The sequence below is a fragment of the Typopeltis vanoorti genome, chromosome 9 (genome assembly GCF_054136105.1).
Source record: "Typopeltis vanoorti isolate ZY-2024b chromosome 9, IOZ_Tvanoo_1.0, whole genome shotgun sequence".
Taxonomy (NCBI): Eukaryota; Metazoa; Arthropoda; class Arachnida; order Uropygi; family Thelyphonidae; genus Typopeltis; species Typopeltis vanoorti.
This window is the reverse complement of record NC_143557.1, coordinates 19,735,422-19,758,795: the sequence shown is the minus strand read 5'-3', so window position 1 is coordinate 19,758,795 and position 23,374 is coordinate 19,735,422. Positions and strand designations below refer to the sequence as shown.

General features: G+C 37.3%; 1 protein-coding gene across 4 annotated transcripts in view; it reads left to right on the top strand.

Annotated features, from left to right (window-relative positions):
* LOC150102911 (DNA-directed RNA polymerase III subunit RPC5-like) overlaps nucleotides 1–23,374 on the top strand; it is a 459,314-nt gene that overhangs the window by 23,971 nt on the left and 411,969 nt on the right. For all 4 annotated transcript variants that reach the window (XM_090397865.1, XM_090397866.1, XM_090397864.1 and 1 more), the window contains exon 2: nucleotides 3,308–3,436. In XM_090397865.1, the coding sequence (XP_090253991.1) occupies nucleotides 3,308–3,436 (129 nt within the window). The remainder of the gene's footprint in view (nucleotides 1–3,307; nucleotides 3,437–23,374) is intronic.

The window sequence follows — 23,374 nt, the reverse complement described above, 5'->3', positions numbered from 1 at the left end:
TTTCTCGGCGATATTGAGACAAGTTTGGGAAATGAACTAAAGTTCCCCTCTCTAAATCTTCAGTGAACAGAATCAATTTCTTTTCAAATGAAATAACTTCCTATAGCATTGAAAAAGCAGTATTTCCCTTGCCTTGTAATTTACAATTGAGCTGATTCAGTTGTGATGTAACGTCCACCAGATCTTTTCCACCATAAAGTACAATTTTTGCAACCACTGATCTTCTGTTAATTCTGGATATTGAACATCCTTGTTGTCGAGGAATAGTTTGATTTCATTTATGCAAGATGCAAAACGCTTCAACATGTCGCCTCTGGAAAGCCATCGAACACTGTTGTACTGGAGAAGATCTGAATACTCGCTCTCCATTTCACTTAGCAACTCTTTAAATTGTCAATGGTAAATTAGTAAAATTATGGAATTGGTAATTAAGATTACCAACACCATTATAGCAAGGTGTTGGTAATCTTAATTACCAATTCCATAATTTTACTAATTTCTTCTGTAAATATTTGTGCACAAAGTGCTTCCTGGTGGAGTATACAATGGAAAGGAATCACTTCATTATTAATTTTTCCTTTTAAAATTGAAACAAAGCCCTTTTTCTCCCCCGTCATACTTTTTGCACTATCGGTTGCACCACTGCCCTGCCTACCATGTGCTCAACCATCCCCTCTACTCTATCTGTATATCCCCTCCAAGCTCGCTTTCCCCTTCCTGACATCTCGCATCTTAGTGCCACGAAGTTTTGCGAAACCTATAAAACAAATGAAATCACCATTATGCAAATAAAATCCTTTAAAAATTTTATAAATGAAACTATGATAGTTTTATTTTCATTTTCAATTTTACTTCAGAGCCACATGTACGTACCCAAAGAGCCGCAGTTTGCCGACCCCTGACCTAGAGCATCCTAGATGTGCTCAATAGGATTAAGGTCAGGAGACCTGGCTAGACACTCCATATGATAGTCTCCTCTTGAAGATATTGATCCACAAACTTCTTGATGAGGAGTGGCATTGTCATCCTGTAGAATATTTCTCCTATTGCATCCACATACTGACGAACATAGAGGTTCAGTACCTTATCTCTATACACAGTGTTCCTTAAGTAATGAGACAATTATTATATCAAAACAAAGAACTGTATTTAGAATTGTCAATTGCACAGATTCAAAATAATCTCCCTCCAACTCCACACAACATTTACATCTGTCCTACAGCTGTTCAAAGGCACGGTGGAAGTTATGAATGGGAATCTCCTTCAGTCTCTGGGTTTACATCACATTTGATGTCTTCAGTATCGCTTTAGCACTCTCCTTTTAAGGTGCGCTTCATCTTTGGAAGAGGAGAAAAGTCTGCAGGAGTCAAATCTGGTGAATAGGGGAGATGGTTTGATCACACAGATTGACTTTGAAGCCAGAAACTGCTTCATAGGCAGCACACAGTGTGCAGGCTCATTGTTGTGCAGCAGAAATCAGTTGTGGAACATTTCTTTCCTGAAACATCACATGTGGGCATACAGATGTTATATTACTCCTAAATAATACTTTCCTAGCTTTCACTACATTTTCATTTGTCTGTGCAGAAACCAGCCATCCATAGCATGGTTCATCATCCAGGGACTTCCTACACTTTAAATATTGAAAACCAGCTGAACACCTGTTCACAGTTCAGACAGTCATTGCCGTAAACTTTTTTTTTAGGGCTTGGAACACTTCTGTAGCAGATTTTCCTAAATTACAGTGAAATTTTTTCACAGTTCTTTGCTGCATGACACAACTTCTGACACGCTCCACTCACACACTCTTTCTTCATTGGTTGCCACACGAAAACTGCTTTGTCACCAGACTCGAAAGTTACACCTACGATTATAACACGCTCTAGCAGTCAAAACTATAGACACATTTGTTATGTTTATTCAATGGGCTGTCTTGTAAAAAATCAATTTCATTACTTAACAGGCATGCTGTGTAAGTTACAGCATTCATGGTTCTGGTAGAATGCACATACAGGTTGTTGTGTCCACCCAATAAGATGCTTCCTCAAACCATCACATACCCTCCACCATAAGTGGCATTTTCACAGATATTAGAAGGATGATGATGTGTCCCTGGTTCCCTCCATATCAGAATGCACAAAGTATCACTTTGTAGAGAAAATTAGTATGTATGAACAGTACTGACTTCTCCTATTGGTCTCAGGTCCAATTGAATTGGAGACTGGCCCATTTCAGACTTTCTCTCCTGTTGTGTGTTGTTAGTGGCATACAGACTATTGGTGCCTAGCATACAAACCACCTTTGCGAAGCCTTCTGGGCACAGGGGAACCAGATAGCAATGTTCTTGTATCTGAAGTTAGGTTGGATCATAGCTGATTTGTGTGGCATTCCTGTTTTGGCTAGCAGATAATTGGAAGTATCGGTTACCCACTGCAGTTATAGCTGGTGGCTTTTTTTCACTGCATCTTTAGGATGCTGTTTGTGACTGTTGGAATTGGTTCTGCAGTGTGTGAACCACAGACCGACGCACATGCAACCTTTTGAACCTGAAAGTACATCCGTACTATGATGCAGGTTAAGGATTATTTTTTCTTTTTTTATTGATTTATATATATATATATATATATTTTTTTTTTATTTTTTATTTTTTTATTTTTTTTTTTTATTTTGGTATTTTTATTTACTTACGTGATCCAGAAACCCTTGCTCTAGAGACCAAACATGGAACTTTTTCAAGCCGCTTCAGAGCAGTGGTCTAACTGGATGAGGAAATTCATATCTCATTTAAAGGCATTCACAAATATCTATGCCTACAGCAGAATTTGAACCTGCAACCTCCTACTCTATTGATTGGAGAGTGGATATGCTAACCACACAGTCAACCAGGGATATTCGGCTGACTTTGGCCAGCCTGCAATCTTACGATGGCTTTCCACCTGAATTAATCAGTTAAATGATGTCTTGTATCCATATCTAAGAATGTTGCTATCACAAAATGTTTTGTTTTCATTCCAGACACAAAATGGAAAATCACTCCAAAATGCCCACTTTTATGCTCTGTGGCTCATTTACATATATTGCCAATAACACTGCTCATTTGTATATTCTAACTAGACTCAGCATCATTTTTTACACAATGTTCCTAACTTTTATATGCCCCCCAAGTTATTGCGATTTTTCTCTTTGTTCTTTAATTTATGGAAACAGGTGTATTTATAAAATTTCATAGTTTTTAACTTCAATATTTTGTTTTTTACATTTTATTAATCAAAATATATTAACTTTTTTGTAATTTTTTATTTAATAGATTGACGTGTATCTATCTAAAGTCCTTGCTAAACAGCTTTATGTTTTCCAATATCCTTTGCACCCATTCTTCAAATTATGTACTGAGAGAAGTTACTTACAAGCCAGAATAAAGCCGAAACATCAGAAGGTATTATGAGTTATAGTAATGCAGTTTCATAAATTTTAGATACGTTTATAACAAATATTTTTAGGAATTTTTGTTCTTATTATGAGATTTACTCAGTATACTTCATTTTGCTGAAGTCCTGTAGCAGAAGAAGCAAAATAGTGTATACATGCACTTTAAAGAATGCTGCACTCTGGAAGAGATACAAGAAGCAGGTATCCTTTTTTTGTTGCTTCTTTTGAATGGGTATCATGGACTTAAGGTAAAGAGAAAGTAATAACATAGACATAAGAATAACTTAAATGGAACGGAGAGTGTAAATAAGAAATGCAGGATGAAAGTAGTGATGAAAGGATAGCAAAATGAAAAGAGAAGATGATGAAAGAAAAAAAAACAAAGTTGCAGGATGAAATCAGAGGTGTGACCATGAGTGGAGTGGACAAAGTTCAGCATTTCAAAGTATGCCATTATGACATTCTTTGAAAAGTATGTCAGCGAGACAGAGATAAAGCAGCAGAAGATATATGAATGATCTGGATGATTGGAGAGTGTGAAAGGGTGCAAGCCAAGCATCGTAACTGGAGAGTAAATGGAAGGGGTGATGAAAGAAGTATGAAAGTTATTGTTTCAAAATGTGCAGAATGAAAATAGGAATGTTCTAACATTCCTATTTTCAGGGATACTGATGGTTTGCAAGGAAATGTGATATTGATGTATGAAGACTTAGTGATTCTACAGGGTGGCCATAAAATAACTTTCTCTCTTTGGAGGCATCTGTAGCTGAAACCAATAAACAGAATGAGACCAAATTTTATATTGAGACTTTTGAAGGCATGGGGAGATGATTTCTGCGAAAAAAAGATTCAGTACCAAAAGTCGCCGATAGGGGAAATTTTGGCACTGGTAGAACTGAAAACAAGCGGATAATTACATTAAAGGCAAATAAAATGGAATAATAACATTTTGACGGTGTTACATTTCGTAACATTTCGACGGAGCGTTAGCGCGAAGGTCATGCGCTTATCATAATCTGCAGTAGTTAGTGCTTGCTCATGACTGAATTTATACGGATAGAAGTGAAGCATTTTCCGTAAGATTTTCCAGACTGTACCATAAGCCATATCAAGTTTGCGATCTATAGCACAAGCGCTTGGACCAGTATTGGTCCTTGTGTCGTCGAACACCACAGTAGCAACGTCTGTTACTGTCTCTTCTTGCACTGCTTTCAGTCCTCTGCCAGGTCTAACTCCTAGTGATCCAGTTTCTTCAAACTTCATAGCTCTCAGTGCTACAGCTTGTCATAGAACCTGTACACAGGTTATGAATCCTTCTAAATTCCCGAAAGGCTGCTACGGCATTGCACTGTTTAAGGTAAAACAACTTAGCAAGTAAAGCACTGAGGCAAGGTAGGACGCATATTGAGCACAATTCGTGAGTCATTCGAATAACTGCCTGAATCCCAATTCCTTTTTTTAAGTGGAATTGGTGACACTGCTGTCACGTACGCACAGTAAAATTTGCATAATCCTTTTTACCTGCGTTTACTGCAAATATTTGACTGCTTTCGGCAGTCAAATATTTGATAGGGGAATTTTGATAGGGAAAGTCACTGATAGGGGAATTTTGTACTAAATCTTTTTTTTGTGGAAATCATCTCCCCATGCCTTCAAAAGTCTCAATATAAAATTTGGTCTCATTCCGTTTATTGGTTTTAGCTACAGATGCCTCCAAAGAGGGAAAGTTATTTTATGGCCACCCTGTAGATATGCTAGGTCTTCTTGTGGTTGTTTGAAAAAATGGTTAGAGAGGTAATGTTAATCAAGTTGAATAAGATGTGAGAGCAATGGTGGAAATTGTAGGTGTGTTAGTGAATCCGTATAGAATAGTCATATGACAAATATGCTTCACACATCTTCATACTCCTCATACTCCAGAACTCATTTTCTGCAAATTCTACTTAGTGATGAATGATACGATGCCAGAATAGGGTATGTGAATTCATTTGAGAGGTGAAAATATGCCAAGAATGAGCTGCATTTGAGTCACTATGGGAATTCATACAACAACTTCACAAGACACTTGTGGAGTTGTTGTATAGCGAAAGGTTGAATGTATCAAAATTAGAGAAACTAGTTTCATATATTGTAAATATATAAAAAATTATATTTTCTCAGGATATAATTTTTTCCAAGACACAGTACTGGACTGTGGGCCACACTTGGGACTGCACTGTCTTCAAAGAGTATCTGCTTCATGTTGATCAACATTATTATGTTCATTATAAACTCATCAATCCACTGCAAGTAGTTTGTTATGCTTCTAATATTATGTATAAAAATATGAACATGTAGAAAAAAGGATTATTGATAAGATATATAACCAAATATATACATTATATATATATATATATGTCTTCAGCAGTAAAAGTTGTCTTAGCTTGCATTACTTAACCTTTTGATTACCAAGAAGTAAAAGCATTATATATACTATATTTTTTTATTTTAATCTTAAATTTATACAGTTAAGGAATATGTTTACAGAGTTTTTTAGTAAAAATATTTTTGCATGTGGTTCCACATCAAAACCACTGGGAAACCAGGTGTTGCTAACTTTTTGTGATAGTCAGCAAAACAATTCTTGTTCTTGCTCATATAGAGTCTAATTCCACATATTTGACACGCCCATTTTGTACGGTGTGGATTTTTAGCTGTACTGCACAATGCACACCTTCTGAATGTTCCCTAAACAGTTCATATGTGCATCTTTGTCTAATCGTTTCTCTCAAAGAACATACAGCTTGAAGTTGCGAGTTACCAATATGCTATTCTTAGGGGAACCTAGTTGTGTCCCTACAAGTACTGCAATTACAGCTCGTCGAAAGTCTTTGAGGTTCATGCCCTCCTCTGGATTTAGCTCCTTGAAAATAATGCTGGAATTTACCAGACGTCCAGGAAATGCCACATTATGCAGTGCCACCACTTCTTACTCTTCCGGTCAATTTTGTAACAGGACTTCAGCATGTCTGCTTTATCCACAAAGCCCATATGGGCATTGTAATTCCTTACTAATGCTGGTCATGTGATGTCCACATGCGAGCCATCTTTATTTTTGCATGACACCACTGTTGTGTCATCAACATCATGGAAATTGGAAAGGAATTGAATTCCTTTTCTGTCTTTTCAAAACATTGCCAGCAGTTCCTCTTCTGAGCACCGGAATTGGAATTCCCCTCTTTCCATACTGTTTTAGTTTTTAAAATCTGAAGAGAATCCTACTCTCCCCTTTCTCACTGTTCTGCAGGCATGCACTTGGTTCTGCCTCAAGTACTTCATCAATGGGACAGAGGTGAAGTAATGGTTGAAATATACTTCATGATTTTTTCCAATTAGTTTCTTGGTGAGGGTTTTGACAACTCTTTCCCCCAGGCACTTTTCAGTTGAGGATCCTATTTTCCCTGTGTATATTTCGAATTGTGAAACATAACCATTCTCATTAGCTCATATCCACCCCTTGTAGCCATGTTTTGTGGGTTTCTGGGGCATGTATTGTGTTAGGCTTGAGCAACCCCTGAACCTTATCATAGACTCATTGACAGCCTGCCTCTTGGTTGGTTTGTAGGAGGACAGGAATGTACCCTCCAAGAAATTGAGCAGTGGACGAACTTTGTAAAGTTTGTTAAAAGACTCTTCCCCCTTTTTGGGTTGCTTACTGTTATCATTTATATGAATGTTGCTCAAAAGCCATGCAAAACGATTTCGGGACATAACAAAAGAAATGTAATTATCCCTCAACATTAGGTCTGAAGACCAATAGTCTACATAGCTGGGAAGTTTCTTCAAACCCATAAGCAAATTTATTGCAAAGAATTTCCTTATTTCTTCTGCACTTGTCTGCTGAAAATTCGTTGATCCACACATTTTCTGCATTGCATATAAATTTGTTTGATACACTATATGATCAGTAATTTCCGAGGGAAATAAGCACTCAAAAACCTTTAGCAGTAATGTTATTCCTTCAGGAATATTTGGACCAACTTCTGCTGAAAATTCAGAGGCAGTGTTGTACACCCAGTGACGCAACCAAACAGTTTCTGCATTTCCTGCAAATTCATTATTTTCACATGCTGGCACTTGTGTGCCATAGTGCACTGTAGCCCCTTCTAAATCTTCTGTTTTATCAGCCAAATCTCAAGGTAAATGTCCTGGATTTTCAAATTCACCTTCATTGTCACTTTCGGATATACATGACTCGTCATCACTTGGTATTTCATCCAACAAACTGTACACATTCTCACTGTTCACTTCAGTCGTGCTCAATTTCCTCGATCCCATTTTTGAGGATCTGCGGCAGTACAGTTGCTCACACCCCAGTGGTTACAATCTGAAACCACACACCATTTTGTGATTTTTTTATGAAATTCTCACCAGAATAATGATTTACCATAATGCAAATGTAATTTGAAACTTAAAATTATACATTCCTTGAAAACAAGTGAAGTATCTTGTTTTATATAGTCACATGTAAACAGAAAACTAGCAACAGCACAGCAGTACATGTAAACACAACACTCACCTCACCAAACTACGAAAAAGGGGGGAAATACACACGATCTTACATTAAGTGCAACAGACCACGGCTGAAGGTCAGCAGCTGACAGTGTAATGTTCGGTTATGCTAAGAAACCACTGGGAGGCTAGGAAACCAACTTCAAAATGGTGGTTACTCACCGAAACCACTAGTAAAAAAAGGTTTAAAGAACTTTCCATGTTTCTATATATATATATATATATATATATATATATATAATTATATATGTAGAAAGTTTTTTAACTTGGGTATATTTTGTATTCAAGATACTCACAGTACTGATACCTCTGTACTAATACAAATGCAGGTTTCAAATATGTATTCAGTACATGAAACAGTCCTGGACATCTCTTAACATATAACGGGCATCAGTCTCTCTAATGTTACAAATGTTCCTACTACTGCTGTTCTCAGTAGCAGGAACATTAGAGAATGTAACCAACATTATATTTCAGCCATGTCTACATATTTTTAAGAAATATAAACAAATCCTCTTTATCATTATTATTAATAATAAACACATTCACTGTAGTTTGTGGATTAAGTGATAAAGATGGAGATTTGTAAAGTAGGTGCCTTCTCTCGATGATTCTTTGGACTCCTTTAAGGTGTCCCATAATAATAAGTGCATGTGTACACTGGTGCCCAAAAGCTAAGAACGAACTACATTTTGACCTGTGTATGAAAAAATTATAAATCTCATATCATCCTGAGATTTTATTTAATAAGGTCAAAGCACCTTGTGGCAACTTGTTTAGGTAAAATTCATAAGCTCTGCATTACTTCAACCTTAGCATTGTCAGGTCTGGCTCCCACTGACGAGACCTCAATAAAGGTCGAAACCTGTATGGGTAATGACCATTGTCTTTAATGCATAGCATCATACATCTCCGCAAGGGGATGTGCTTTACATTAAGGGAAAAATACTAAGGAAAGTGATCAGAACTTAATCCACCTTTACCACGAGTTGCCTAGAGTGGCACTACCATGAGTTGCCTCAGACTTGCACTACGTGCAGGCACAAACTTAACTTACTTGTCTGTTTGCTCACTTGGGAAATGGATTAAAAACCAAGTTTATATAAAATTATTTGGTATCTTGAATATATATATACATACGAGGGCTGTTCAATAAGTAATAAAACTAATTTTACTGTTGCGAAACCACTCATCACAATATTAATTTCTGTGGAATAAAGAAATGTTGCTGTCTGTATTAACGAAAGAGGTTGATAGATGGCATATACGGGCTGATGTGCCAAAGTGTCACGTGACTAAACGCAAGCTTGTTTAGGTGCGCCTACGAACGCGACCAGTCGTCGAAATGGAAGCGTCCTTGGAACAGCGTTATGCAATTAAATTTTGTGTGTGTTTGCAAAAATCGGCATCGGACAGTTTTAACATGATATGCGAAGTTTTCCACGATGAAGCAATGTCGAGGGCAAGTGTTTTTTGCTGGCATAAAACTTTTAAGGAAGGAAGGCAAAATGTGGAAGATCTTGAACGTGAGGGAAGACCTTCAACGTCCATCACAGAGACAATGATCAACACAGCAGCGATTATCATCAAGGAGGATCGCAGAATTACAGTATGCCAGCTGTACGTTGTCCTGAATATTTCTGAGGGAAGTGTTCACTCAGTCATGGCTGAATATTTGGGACTGAAACGTGTTTGCGCCCGATGGATTCCCAAACTCTTGACACCAGAGCAAATGCAGCATCGAGTGGATGTGTGCACAGAATGGAAAGAAAGACTGGAACAAGAAGGCAACAACTTCTTAAAACGCATCATTTCAGCAGATGAAGCTTGGTTGTATCACTATGACCCTACAATGAAACAACAAAGCAGTGAATGGAAGCATCCGTCTTCGCCTACCCCCAAGAAAGCAAAAACTGTAAAATCGGCTGATAAAGTTATGACCATAATGTTTTTTGACTACGAAGGCATTGTTTACCAACACGCTGTAGAATCCGGGAATACTGTAAACGGCTCATACTTTGCCGATGTTTTACGGACAATAGTACAGTACGTCAAAAGGAACCATCCATTGCTGAAGAATGGCTTCTTATGGCACCACGATGATGCAAGGCCGCATATTGCTGGTTGTGTAGTGGACGTTTTGCAGAAGAACAACATAGATATCCTACCACACCATCCATACAGTCCTGATCTTGCACCGTGCGATTTCTGGCTGTTTCCTCAGCGCAAGAAACCACTAAGTGGCCACCATTTCGAAAGCAACAAAGCATGTGTAAAAGCTGAGGAAGCGGTTTTGAAAGAACTCTCAAAAAACGGACTTTCACATGTGTTTAAGAAGTGGACGCAGCATTGGGACAAATGCATCGCATCTCACAGTAGTAAAGACCATGTAAATGATGACGATTAAAGGTAATCTGTTTTCTGTATAAATATAGTCTTTTTACTTATTGAACAGCCTAAGTGTGTGTGTGTGTGTGTGTATATATATATATATATATATATGGGAATAAATTTTTAACTTGGGTATATTGTATATTAGGATAACCAAGCAATTTTATATGCTTGGTTATTTTAGCACCTAATCCCAAGTATGCAAACAATTAAGTTTGCGCCTGAAACAAAGTTCAAGTCTAAAGATGGTACAACACCAGGGCAACTCATTGTAAAGGTGGGTAAAGCTTTGATCACTATTCTTAGTATTTTCCATAATGTAAAGCACATCTCACTAGAAGATGTATACTGCAATGCATTATGGGTGGGGTCACTACCCAGACCGGTTAAATAACCAAGCATATAAAATTGCTTGGTTATCCTAATATACAATATACCCAAGTTAAAAATTTATTCCCATCAATATCTCCTCCAGAGATTTTTATTAAAACTTAATACACCTTGTTGCAACTTATATAGGTAAAGTTCATAAGGCTTTGTATTACTAAAACCTTGGTATTTAGGGTCTAGCTACTCACTGAGGAGACCTCAAAAAAGGTTGAAACCAGTCTGGGTAGTGACCCCACCCATAATGCATTGCAGTATACATCTTCTAGTGAGATGTGCTTTACATTATGGAAAATACTAAGAATAGTGATCAAAGCTTTACCCACCTTTACAATGAGTTGCCCTGGTGTTGTACCATCTTTAGACTTGAACTTTGTTTCAGGCGCAAACTTAATTGTTTGCATACTTGGGATTAGGTGCTAAAATAACCAAGCATATAAAATTGCTTGGTTATCCTAATATATATATATATATATATATATATATATGAAAAAGTTTTAATGACTGTTACCGAGAGATAAAAAGATGACAAATATATTTAAAAAGATACTACTAGTTTACTAGTTTCGTTGAATAGATCAATATCCTCAGGTATCACAATCAAAGAAATATGTAAAAAAATTTTACTGTGTATATATATATATATATATATATATATATATATACAGTAAAACCCCAAATTTACACGGTAGGTGGGACCAACAAAAAGTACGTAAGTCGAATTTGCGTAACTTGGGGTAATTTTGCATGTAATTTATATATATAAACATACAATTGGGACCAAAGGTTTACAAAAACACCTGTATTTTTTAAGAAATATAATCATAATTGTAGTTTTTCGTACATAAAAAAAAGAAAGCTATTTCGATGTCGATGGTTTCATAAAATCTAATAGATTCGTCTGATGGCATAATGTCTTTTTCTTGTCACGCAAAATTTCTTCGTAGCAAGCTAATGATTTTTTTATTCCTTGCCTTGTGGCTACAATTTGTTCCTCGTTAGAATCTATGTCCTCCAAAATCTGCAGACCTTTCTTTTATGATTGTTCTTACTGTGGATTAATGTAAATCGAACTTCTTTGCTATCTCACAAATTTTCATTCCGCCTTCAAAATCCTTAATAATGTTGCGTTTTGTTTCCAAAGTTAATGTTTTTCTTTTCTTGCTAGCTGTAGAAGAATCGGATTTGCTTCTTTTGGATGACATTATTATTTTTAGTGATAAAATTTTTATCAAGAACATAACATTAAACAATCGCAAGGTTTGTAGACTATAAAAATCGTGTATGAATGGAGACCATGCGAAACATGTCAGTGCTTGTTCACAGCATGTGCGACACTGGCACATGCGGCCGGTACCTGAAAGATACGACTAGTGGTGAACCAGGATGGGAATACGAAACTGCGAATATAAGAAATATAAGAAACCGCGTAACTCCGGATTTGCATTAGTCGGAGTATGACTGTATATGAATATTAATATGGTTTAAATGACTATATATATATAGGAAATACAATTACAGTGTCAAAATAAAAGACTTTATTTTGACACTGTAAAAAACAGATCAGTCCATATTTTAGAGCCAAATATATATATATATATATATATTATTATTGTTGTTGTTGTTCCAGGCAACTCCAAGGAGTCGACAGACTCATCGAGGGAGGCCCTAACATCATGTCAAGAACAGCTATTCGACATTCACACAGTATCTATCATACCTTGCCTTGAACTCATTCACGGTCGTAGCACCCACAACAGACTCTGGAAGCTTATTCCACTCATTCACTACTCTCCAAGTAAAAAACTTAGCTCTAACACCCTTGTCAACCACGCTCTTGCCCAGCTTCCATTCATGGCCCCTAGTCCTCCCACCACCAGTCATATTTTCAAAAATATCTTCTGGATCAATCTTATAGAAACCCTTCAGTAATTTGAATGTCTCAATCATATCACCCCTCCTTTGCCTATCGACCAATTTCTGCAACCCACAAATCTTCAACCTATTCTCATAAGGTTCATTCCACAGACCTGCTATCATCTTGGTCACTCGTCTCTGGATCCTCTCCACTTCCTCCCCATCACGAAGAAACCCTGGTGCCCATAACTGGGTACAGTAGTCCAGATGGGATCTTATCAATTCTCGATACAGAGGAACAACTTGTTTGTCTCTGCATGTTAAAGTATTTTTCAGAAGCCAAGTGATTTGGTGAGCTGTTTTAGTCACTTTTGCAATGTTTCGCCTAAACTTCAATTCCCTATCCACCAACACTCCCAAATCCCTGGCCTCATCAATCTCCTGGAGTGCGGTTCCACCAATGCAATATACTTCTGCTATTCTTTTCACCCCAAAGTGCATAACCTTACACTTTGGCACATTAAATTGACATCCATTTTTCCTAGCCTAGTCCTCCAAAGTATCCAAATCATCCTGTAAAATTTTGACATCCTGTGTGCTCATAATTGCTCTACCCAACTTTGCATCATCAGCAAACAAGTGAACACTTCCTCTCAAATCCTTTCCTATATCATTGATGAACAAATTGAAAAGCAGTGGTCCAAGAACAGAGCCCTGTGGCACTCGACTAGTCACAAGCCATCTTTTAGATTCCAATCCTGAATAAACCACTCTCTGGTATTTCTCCTTCAACACCCTCCTATCCATCTCACCAACCCTATATCTATCCCATCTGCTCCAGTTTACTGATTAGGGTTCTACGTGGTATCCTATCCAAAGCCTTGGCAAGGTCCAGTAGTTTTACTGTAAACCCATTACCCCTATCCAGTTCAGCCGTCACTGTGTTATAAAACGTGAGCAAGTTACTGAGGCATGATCTACCCTTCACAAAACCATGTTGTCCCCCATACAATATCCCATTTTCATCTATCCAATCCTGTATTCTTTTCTTGACTAATTTCTCTAAGACCTTGATAATGATTCCTGATATGCTAATCGGTCGGTAATTTACAACAGCAGTCTTGGAACCACCTTTATGCAGCGGAACTATTTTCCCCTCTTTCCACCCCCTCGGGACTCACCCAGACCCGAGACTCAAATTAAACAAAATGGTCAAGGGTACTGACAATTCTTTAGCTGCTTCTCGTACAACACGAGCTGGTATACCATCCAATCCTAGATGTATTGACATTGAGGTTATGCAATAGACTACTCACCTCCACTTCATTCACCACAATTCCCGTATAATCTACTGGTGCATTCGTTTCTGCAATGTCACCACCTGGATGATATATTCTTGCAAAGTGCTCAGTCAGTAACTCAACTATATCAACTGATTCAGTTACCTCGCTACCATCAGCTTTCTTTAAAATCATTCTGCCATGTACATTATTCCATTTACTTGCTACATATCTAAAAAACTGTTTAGGATTCTCTTTAGCCTGCATGGCCAATGTTCTTTCGTAATCCGTTTTTGCTTTTCTTACCGCACTCGTTACCCTTCTGGCCTGCGCTTTATACCGTTTGTGTGCCTACCGGTCACCTTTCTCCTTAAATTCCCTCCATAGTTGTTTCTTTTTTTGCATCTCAAGCTTAATGGTGTTATTCATCCATTTAACCCCTAGTTGATTTATTATTCTGACTCTAGGTATACAGTCAGCCATTGCTTCATGCAAACACTTAACTACCTCCCATGCACTATCGACTTCTAGTCCTTACAGTTGTACATGCCATGGCACTGAACCAATCAAACTCCTAAGCTTGTCATACTTTCCAGCCCGATAATTCCACATGTACCCTGTCTTAATTGAAAATTCTACACCTTTAGCCATCTCCCAAGTCAAGACCCTATGATCACTCTCACCAATTGGTGGCAATGTGGTCATATTTGTTACAGCCAAATCCTCAGATGTAATTATTAGGTCAAGCACTCTCTGACCCCTAGTATTTTCCATTACATGCTGTCACAGATAGTTATCCCTTAATAACCGCATAAAATCCAATTCCTTCCTCCCGTGTGTCCTCTCCTCACTCCAATCAATGCGACCATAGTTGAAATCTCCCATAATAATCACCCTCCTTCCACTCATTTCTTCTATTTGCTTGTGCATACTGTCACCACCATCTTTTTCATCACCTGGTCTATAGCATTACCCAATTGTGTGTTTAGTTCTGCTAGCCACAATCTCACACCAAATGGCCTCAAATGTGCTCTTTTCTCTATCCTGCAATTCAACTTCTTTTCTCCTTGGCTGTAGCTTATCAGCTATCATCAACAATACTCCTCCCCCCATTTTATTCTCCCGGTCATTCCTGAACACACTATACCCATCACATTCAATCCCACTAGCTATATTATCTACAGTCAGCTATGATTCACTAATACCAATAACCTGTGGTCTGGAAGTGCCAACCATGGCCAAAAACTCTTCCTTCTTGTTCCTAATACTCCTAGCATTAGTGTACATGAATTTAAGACCCCCATTAGCCCCAACCTTACCTTGATGCCTTATATTAACTATTCCACTCTGATTTGTTGTCCTTATTCACTCGGGCATATTATATTCATTCATACATTCAACTGCCTCCCTAAGACTGTATATCTAGTCCCCCCTACCTTAATAAATCTAATTTCCCTGAATTTGCACATCCACCACATTCAGCAACACTTTCTCAAGTCTTCTTACACCGTAACCATTCAAATGCAAGCCATCCATCTTATATAGATCCTTTCGCCCATCGAACTCACTCCACACGTCTACGAATTCCACACCACTCGTCATACATAACCCACGCATAAAGTCATTCGCAATTATGGCCCTCCTTTTAAACATTTCACTGTCATACCGTGGCAAAAGACTAATCATTCTAACTCTCTCACTCTTTTCTTTTGCTACCTCAAACAATTCATTCAGGTCTTCTATCATTTCCATTTTGTCTCCTTTCAAATCATTCGTACCTGCCACAACAATCATTTCTTTCACCCTTTCCTTTTGCTTTCTAATAGACTCAGTTACATCCTTTATGGTTGCTCCAGGTTGGTATGATTTTTTCAAATCCTCTACTATCACACCTCGTACTAACGAGTCACCATACAGCACTCTATCCTTCATTTTGTTCATGTTCACACTCATATGTCTATTTTTCCTGTCATACTTTTTATTATTGGCTGGTTCATTCAGTCGACTTTTGTCATACGCTCTAGCTGCTGTTTTGCCCTTTGTATTGCACCATTCAACAACACGATCTCACTCATTGCGTCTATTTCATCTTTTTTATTCTCAGTAAAACCATTAATACTATCATTCACACTTTCTACATTCACACTCTGACAATTCTCTGGTACAACCTCGCTGTTTCTTGTCATATCCCTATTTTCTTCATTCTGAAGTTTGACAAAAATATCACACTCACGAAGCGAAATACTCTTCAATTTCTCATTCTCCCTACATTTTCTACACACATTCACTCCTTTATTATCATCTTACCAAACTCCGACCGCACTCCGCAAAACGTACGTTTCGCAGCTAGTACACTGAATCATCTCTTTCATACTACCGTTCTTTGATAAAGATGCCGAACCATCATTACTGGCCGCCATTTTCCTTCGTACTGGAGCCATACTTACTTGCAACGTATTTTATCAAATATAAATTATAACACACCAAAAACACACAAAAAGATGCACTAAGAGACGCAAGGCAAACAAAACTACGCAATATTAAATAAATTTATCAACGATAACTGAAAATAATACTTATCTTATCCGGAGCTTTCACGAACACTACACACTATGAATCCCTCTAGCGGTGACAGCCCCAATAAAATATGTTATAAAGACACACAAAATACTCTAAAACACGAAAATCGTTCTAATATACTATAAAACCGATTTTCTAAGGAAAAACACACACAAAAAACACCAAAAATCACCAATTTTACACAAGCGCTAAATTACACCGACCACTCACCATATAACCTCGAACCCAAGACCAAGATGCACTGATAATAGACAAATATATGGACACCTGGGCAGTACTCACATATTTTACATATTGCAAGCTAAGACAACTCCACTGCTATGTATTATATTCTCATAAGCTCTCTGGTCATTTTTGAAACTTTTCAAGTTTACACACGCACATATGAAGAAGTCCACAAAACTTACAGACAAAGAATGGAAACAAATATAGACTTTCCTGACAATGACTCGTTTGCAACTAATGAAATCGAGTCAATATTAAGATCAATGCATCCAAGAAAAACTCCTGGAGAAGACGGAATAAGCAGCGACGTACTCTTAACAGCGTTTCTCGAATTCTCCGAATTCATAACAACAGTTTACAACAAATGCCTAAAAAGAGGACGATTTCCTTCAATATGGAAACCCTCAAAAATTATACCTATAATCAAACCAGGAAAAGAAATATCCGACGAAATTAACAAATACAGACCAATCAGCCTCATAAATGTAGCTGGCAAGGTACTAGGAAAACTTCTAATGAACCGAATAATGCACTACGTCTACTCAAGAAACTTATTAAGCAGCAATCAATACACATTCGGGCCCTCAGTTCAGCACAGTAGACACAATTATGGAGGTGAAAGAGTTCGCAGAACACAGTCTACAGCAAAAAAATGACATACTACTGATCTCACTCGACATACAAGGAGCCTTCGATGCTGTATGATGGCCAGCCATAATCAATTAATAGATTTAAAATGCCCTAAAAACATACTCAACCTTGCAAAAAATTATTTTTCAGACAGAAGAGCAACTATGACACTAAAAACCACAACTATAACTGAAAAAAGTCAAATGAGGCCATCTGCAAGGTTCCTGCTGTGGGCCAGGTTTCTGGACCATCCAGTACGACTCGCTTTTAAGACTTCCTTTCACTGCTGAAACAAAAACCATTGCCTTCGCTGATGATGCAATGATAATGATTCGGGGACGCGATGGCTTACAGTTAGAAGTAACATCCAACGCAGAACTTTAAAATTGCAGAGTGGGCATGCGAGAAGAAAATGACCTTCAATAGCACCAATTCTAAAGTGCTCCACATCTCACGAAAAAAAATCAAAACAACCTGTAATAACAGTCTTCCTAAATGGAGAAGTTCTTGAGGTAGCCAGTGAGCTAAAATATCTAGGAGTAAAAAATTCACCTTCAATAAGCACATCTCATATGTTGCTGAAAAAAGCTTACAAATAGTAAACCTCCTAGCTAAGTCGGCAAGGATTAAGTGGGGATTAGGCCAACAAGCGCTAAAAATGATATATACGGTGCTATACTATCACTGATATCTTATGCTGCACTTGCCTGGAAACACTAAAATCAAAGATAAACTGACAAAAACTAAACAGAGTTCAACGTCTTATAGCCATATGCATAATTAAAGGGTATAGGACAATATCTTTTGAGGCAGCTTGCGTTATTGCAGCTCTAACACCGATCTGCCTGAAAATACAAGAATTATCTCTTATATATGAAGTCACGTCCGGAAGATATATCGAAAGTTACAACATCGATCCAAATAGCTATGAATGTCTGCTTCATTACGGTAAGTGGCCTCACCCAGCAAAGAAAACAAATATTAAGGAGAAGGAAAGCTCTGAAAGTGACGAATTCCAAATATACACTGACAGAAGCAAAACCGAAAGGAACGTCGGTTGTTTCTTCACTTTATTTATTTATTCATATGGAGTTTGCTCTCTTTTTCTCCCCCATTCCTATTGGGGTGAGTTGAGCCCCCTCATGGGGGTTAAGTATTTATGATGTAGATCTGTGTGTGTTCACGGGGCCAGTTTGCCTGCTTGCGAGATGAAAAATGTCAGATAAACTGGCGGAAAAACTCTACTGCCCAAATTCTTCACGTCTTCAATGGAAATCGAACCTGGGACACTCCTTCCCCAGTCATGGTTGTGAAGTGCACAACCACTAGGCTAACCGCGCGGCCTGTTCCTTCACTGCATGCAGTAGACCGTCCATTATACAAGAACACCGCTCTAGACTGCATCCTCTCTGTTCCAACAACCAAGCAGAACAATTGCTATAGTTCAGTCACTTAAATATCTCCAGGAATTAGAACTCAACACCTCTCAACAAAAGACAGCAACAATTTACGGTGATAGCAGAAGCACTATAGACGGCATAAAAAACCAGAACAACCATATTGCATTAATAGAACAGACAAGAAATCTGGTTCGAAATCTCACTCTAGAGGGATGGGAAATCAAGTTCTGCTGGATGAAAGCGCATACCAAAATAGCAGGAAACGAGAGAGCGGATCAGTTGGCTAAAGAAGCAGCTAGAAACGAACGGCTAGAAACAAGTTATCAGAAATTCTCGAAATCTGCTATAAAAACACTTGCAGAAGAGCCTAGACATGTGGGACGAAGAATAGAAAACATCAAAAAACGGATCAACGGCAAAAGAATTCTTTCCTAGCATCGGAAGCAGACTCCGGCTGAAAAAACATGCCATTTCTCCAGGTTTAACCACACTACTAATGGGACACGGAAAGCTAAGACACTATCTACATACTATCTACACAGATTCCATATCCTGGAATCACCATTAAGCATCTGCAGTCCACACCTTCAATAGACTGTTGACCGTGTCCCGTTAGTAGCGTGGTTAAACCTGGAGAAATGGCATGCTTTTTCAGCCGGAGTCTGCTTCCGATGCTAGGAAAGAATTCTTTTGCTGTTGATCCGTTTTTTGATGTTTTCCATTCTTCTTCCCACATGTCTAGGCTCTTCTGCAAGTGTTTTTATAGCAGATTTCGAGAATTTCTGATAACTTGTTTCTAGCCGTTCGTTTCTAGCTGCTTCTTTAGCCAACTGATCCGCTCTCTCAACTATTGGACTCCATCCATACCCCTAATACAACACATCATCACTTCCAGAGACAAGTGGCCAGTGTCAAAACAGCAACATATCGAAAAGTATAACATAGAATTAATTAAATTTGCTAATAAAATCAACTTACAATCCTTGTGATCTAACATAAATACTGATATTATGTGAATTATACTGTATAGTGTTATTATATGTATATATAAAAATATAAATGTAAATATGAAAATTGATACAAAAATATAAATATAAATGTTAATCAGTACTTGTAAGCTACATGTAATATAAGCATTGTAATGCAATGGAGCATGTAGGAATAAATTATAGAGAGAGCCAATAGTAACCCTACCTCCTGGTAGGGTTACTATTGGCTCTCTCTAAGGATGGCTCTTTTTATTTTTGCATTTTAATGTAGTTACATAGTTAGGTGAAGTATTAGATACAAATATTTTTCAATCTTTTTCATTTTGTAATTTGGCTGAAACATGCTGAATTAAATTTAAAACATTCTGAATTAAATTTTATAAGCAAATGTTTTGAATAAAAATATACACATATTAAGATTTTTTTATCGTTTTCAATGAGTATATTTTTTTGTCCCACAATATTTGTTTATAAAGTTTAATTTAGCTTGCTTCAGCTGAATATTTGGTGCTTCAGCCAAATTTCAAACTTAATATTTGAAATATTCCATGAAATACTCCAATATTAATAATATTCCATATTTGATTATATATGGAAGTGCTGAGTAATATACATATTATTCAGCAATTTCATAATAATTGTGGCTAGTGCTGAACAGAACTCCAACAGATATTTAGATTTATTATTAGCTTTACTTTTTTTCTCCAAATTTTTCCAAAACGTTTTTGTATGTTTGGTATTCATTTCCTATTCTACAAATCGCTAGCAAAATCAGGTTTTCCTTCCTTTTTTTATATCAGCTGCTTTCTCTGATGACGTGAAAAACTGCATTCTTCTCTGGTAGCATCTGCTGTAGGATTATATGCACAAATACATCTTAATGTTCACTTCCCCATTTTGATGTTTGCCCAGTCACTACTTGAAATTGCTTGCTGTTCAAGAAGATTATCTTCATGTTTATTGTTGAATATTGTATCCTACTTCCCTTTGGTTACTATTGCTTGAATCTCTCCTACATAGTGTGTGAGCCTGTTAAGTGATGAGATTGATTTTTATCAGGACAGCCCTTTGAATAAAAGTAACAAATGTGTTTATAGTTTTGACTGATAGAGTGTGTTGTAATCGCAGGTGTAACTTTCGAGTTGTGGGACGCAGCAGTTTTCGCGTTACAACTGTTGAAGTAAGAGTGCATGAGTGGAATGTGTCAGAAGTTGCATCATGGAGCAGTGAGCTATGATAAAATTTAACTGTAAATTAGGAAAAACTGCTACAGAAGTGTACCAAGACCTAAAAATGTTTATGATGAGTATACTGGCTTTCAACGTTTAAAGAGGGGGAGGAAGTCCTTGAAGGATGAACTATGCTGTGCATAGTCAGTTTCTGCACAGGCAAATGAAAATGTGCTGAAAGCTAGGAAAATTGTTGCCCATGACAGGTTAATAACCACTAGGCTACTCGTTGTACTGCTTTATGTTGGTAAGGAAACAGCCAGATTAATCTTAGAAAGAGATTTAAACAATAAATTACACGATAACCACAGTACAGTCATACCCCGACTTACGTGAATCCGGAGTTATGCGGTTTCTTATGTACATATTTCCGTCCCGCTTCACGCCTCACCACTAGTCGTATCTTTCAGTCGCCGGCTGCATTCAGCAGTGTCGCAGATACTGTGAATAAGCACTGACGTGTGTCGTGCAGTCTCCGTTCACACATGATTTTTATAGTCTACAAACCTCACGATTGTTTAATGTTATGTTCTTGATAAAAATTTTAGGACATAAAAAATAATAATGTCATCCAAAAGAAACAAGTCCGATTCTTCTACAGCTAGCAAGAAAAGAAAAACATTGACTTTGGAAACAAAACTCAACATTAATAATGATTTTGAAGGCGGAATGAAAATTTGTGAGCTAACAAAGAAGTTCGATCTACAGGAATCCACAGTAAGAACAATCATAAAAGAAAGGTTTACAGATTTTGGAGGACATAGATTCTAACGAGGAACGAATTGTAGCCACAAGGCAAGGAATAAAAAAATCATTAGCTTGCTATGAAGAAATTTTGCGTGACAAGAAAAAGACATTATGCCATCAGATGAATCTATTAGATTTTATGAAACCATCGACATCGAAATAACTTTCTTTTTTTATGTACGAAAAACTACAATTATGATTATATTTCTTAAAAAATATAGGTGTTTTTGTAAACCTTTGGTCCCAGTTGTATGTTTGTATATATAAATTACATGCAAAATTATACCCCAAGTTACGCGAATTCGACTTGCGCGCTTTTTGTTGGCCCCACCTACCACGTAACTTCGGGGTTTTACTGTACTTAACTTTAATGAAATGAAAGTACAATAGTACCTTGGTTTGCGAGCATAATTCATTCTGGAAACATGCTTGTAATCCAAAGCACTCGTATATCAAAGCAAATTTCCCCATAAGAAATAATGGAAACTCAGATGATTCGTTCCAAAACTCAAAAATATTCATATAAAAATGATTAATACAAAATACATATACCTTCGTATACCTTATAAAGGGTGTCCCAAAATTCACGCAAGATTTAAATTTAGCGCCATTTGTGCGGTAAAGTGTTGCCAACTTCTTCCGTCTTCACGAGAATGGCTACTTACCTTCAGCTGAAAAAACTCCATAAAGATTCCTCACTTTCTATACCCGGTTCTTTACAACCAAACACAAAATATCGTGTAGAATTCTCGACCATATTACTGCAATGCGCTTATACAGGGTGTCCCAAAATTCACGCAAGATTTACATTTAGCGCCATTTGTGCGGTAAAGTGTTGCCAACGAGAAAAAAAAGACAGCATGACAGCTGACAGTTCAGGGTTATTAAAAATGGAGCGCTACACGAAAGAACAACGCATTTTCATTGTTGAGCAATATTTTAAAAATAATGAAGGTTTGGCAGCTACAGTTCGCAATTTTCATACAAAATATAGTCGGAATAGTGATTTAACTTCATCAACTGTGAAAAGATTAATTAAAAAATTCAAAGAAACTGGATCAATTAGTGATGTTATACACTCTGGCCATCCTTCAACAAGTCGTTCAACAGAAAACATTGAAGCAGTTCGTGAGAGTGTTGCTGAGAGTACAGGATCATCAATTCGGCACCGTGGATTAGAAAGTAGTATACTAGTATATATAAAACATTAAATTTTCTCTGCAGCACAGTACTCTTCTTTTAGTTTTTGCTTTTATCAAAAGAAATAGTGGAATGGGGGTCTAAATCATCACCTAGCAAGAAGGGAAGAAAATGGGTGGCATTAAACATTCAGCAGAATATCAATATCATAAAAAAAAATCAAAGGGATAGGTGTCAAAGGGATACAAAAACTCTGGGATCTAGGCAAAGTGCCCAGATTTCAATATTCGATACTGTAGTAGATATTTTAGTAAAATCTCTCTCCTGCACAGAATAGTATAAGTACTCTTATTTTATGCACTTCAATTTTGTTAATTTTTTGTACCAGCAAAAAAAGGGTTCTTCTACTGCTTTATTTAAGTTGCTAAATTCCGTCTCCTTTTCCAGATAGATCTGGCATCCTTAAGACAGATGAAATTTTCCAATCAGCATTTCCTTTCCTCGAACATTTCTATAGAACATCAATTCAATATTTTCTT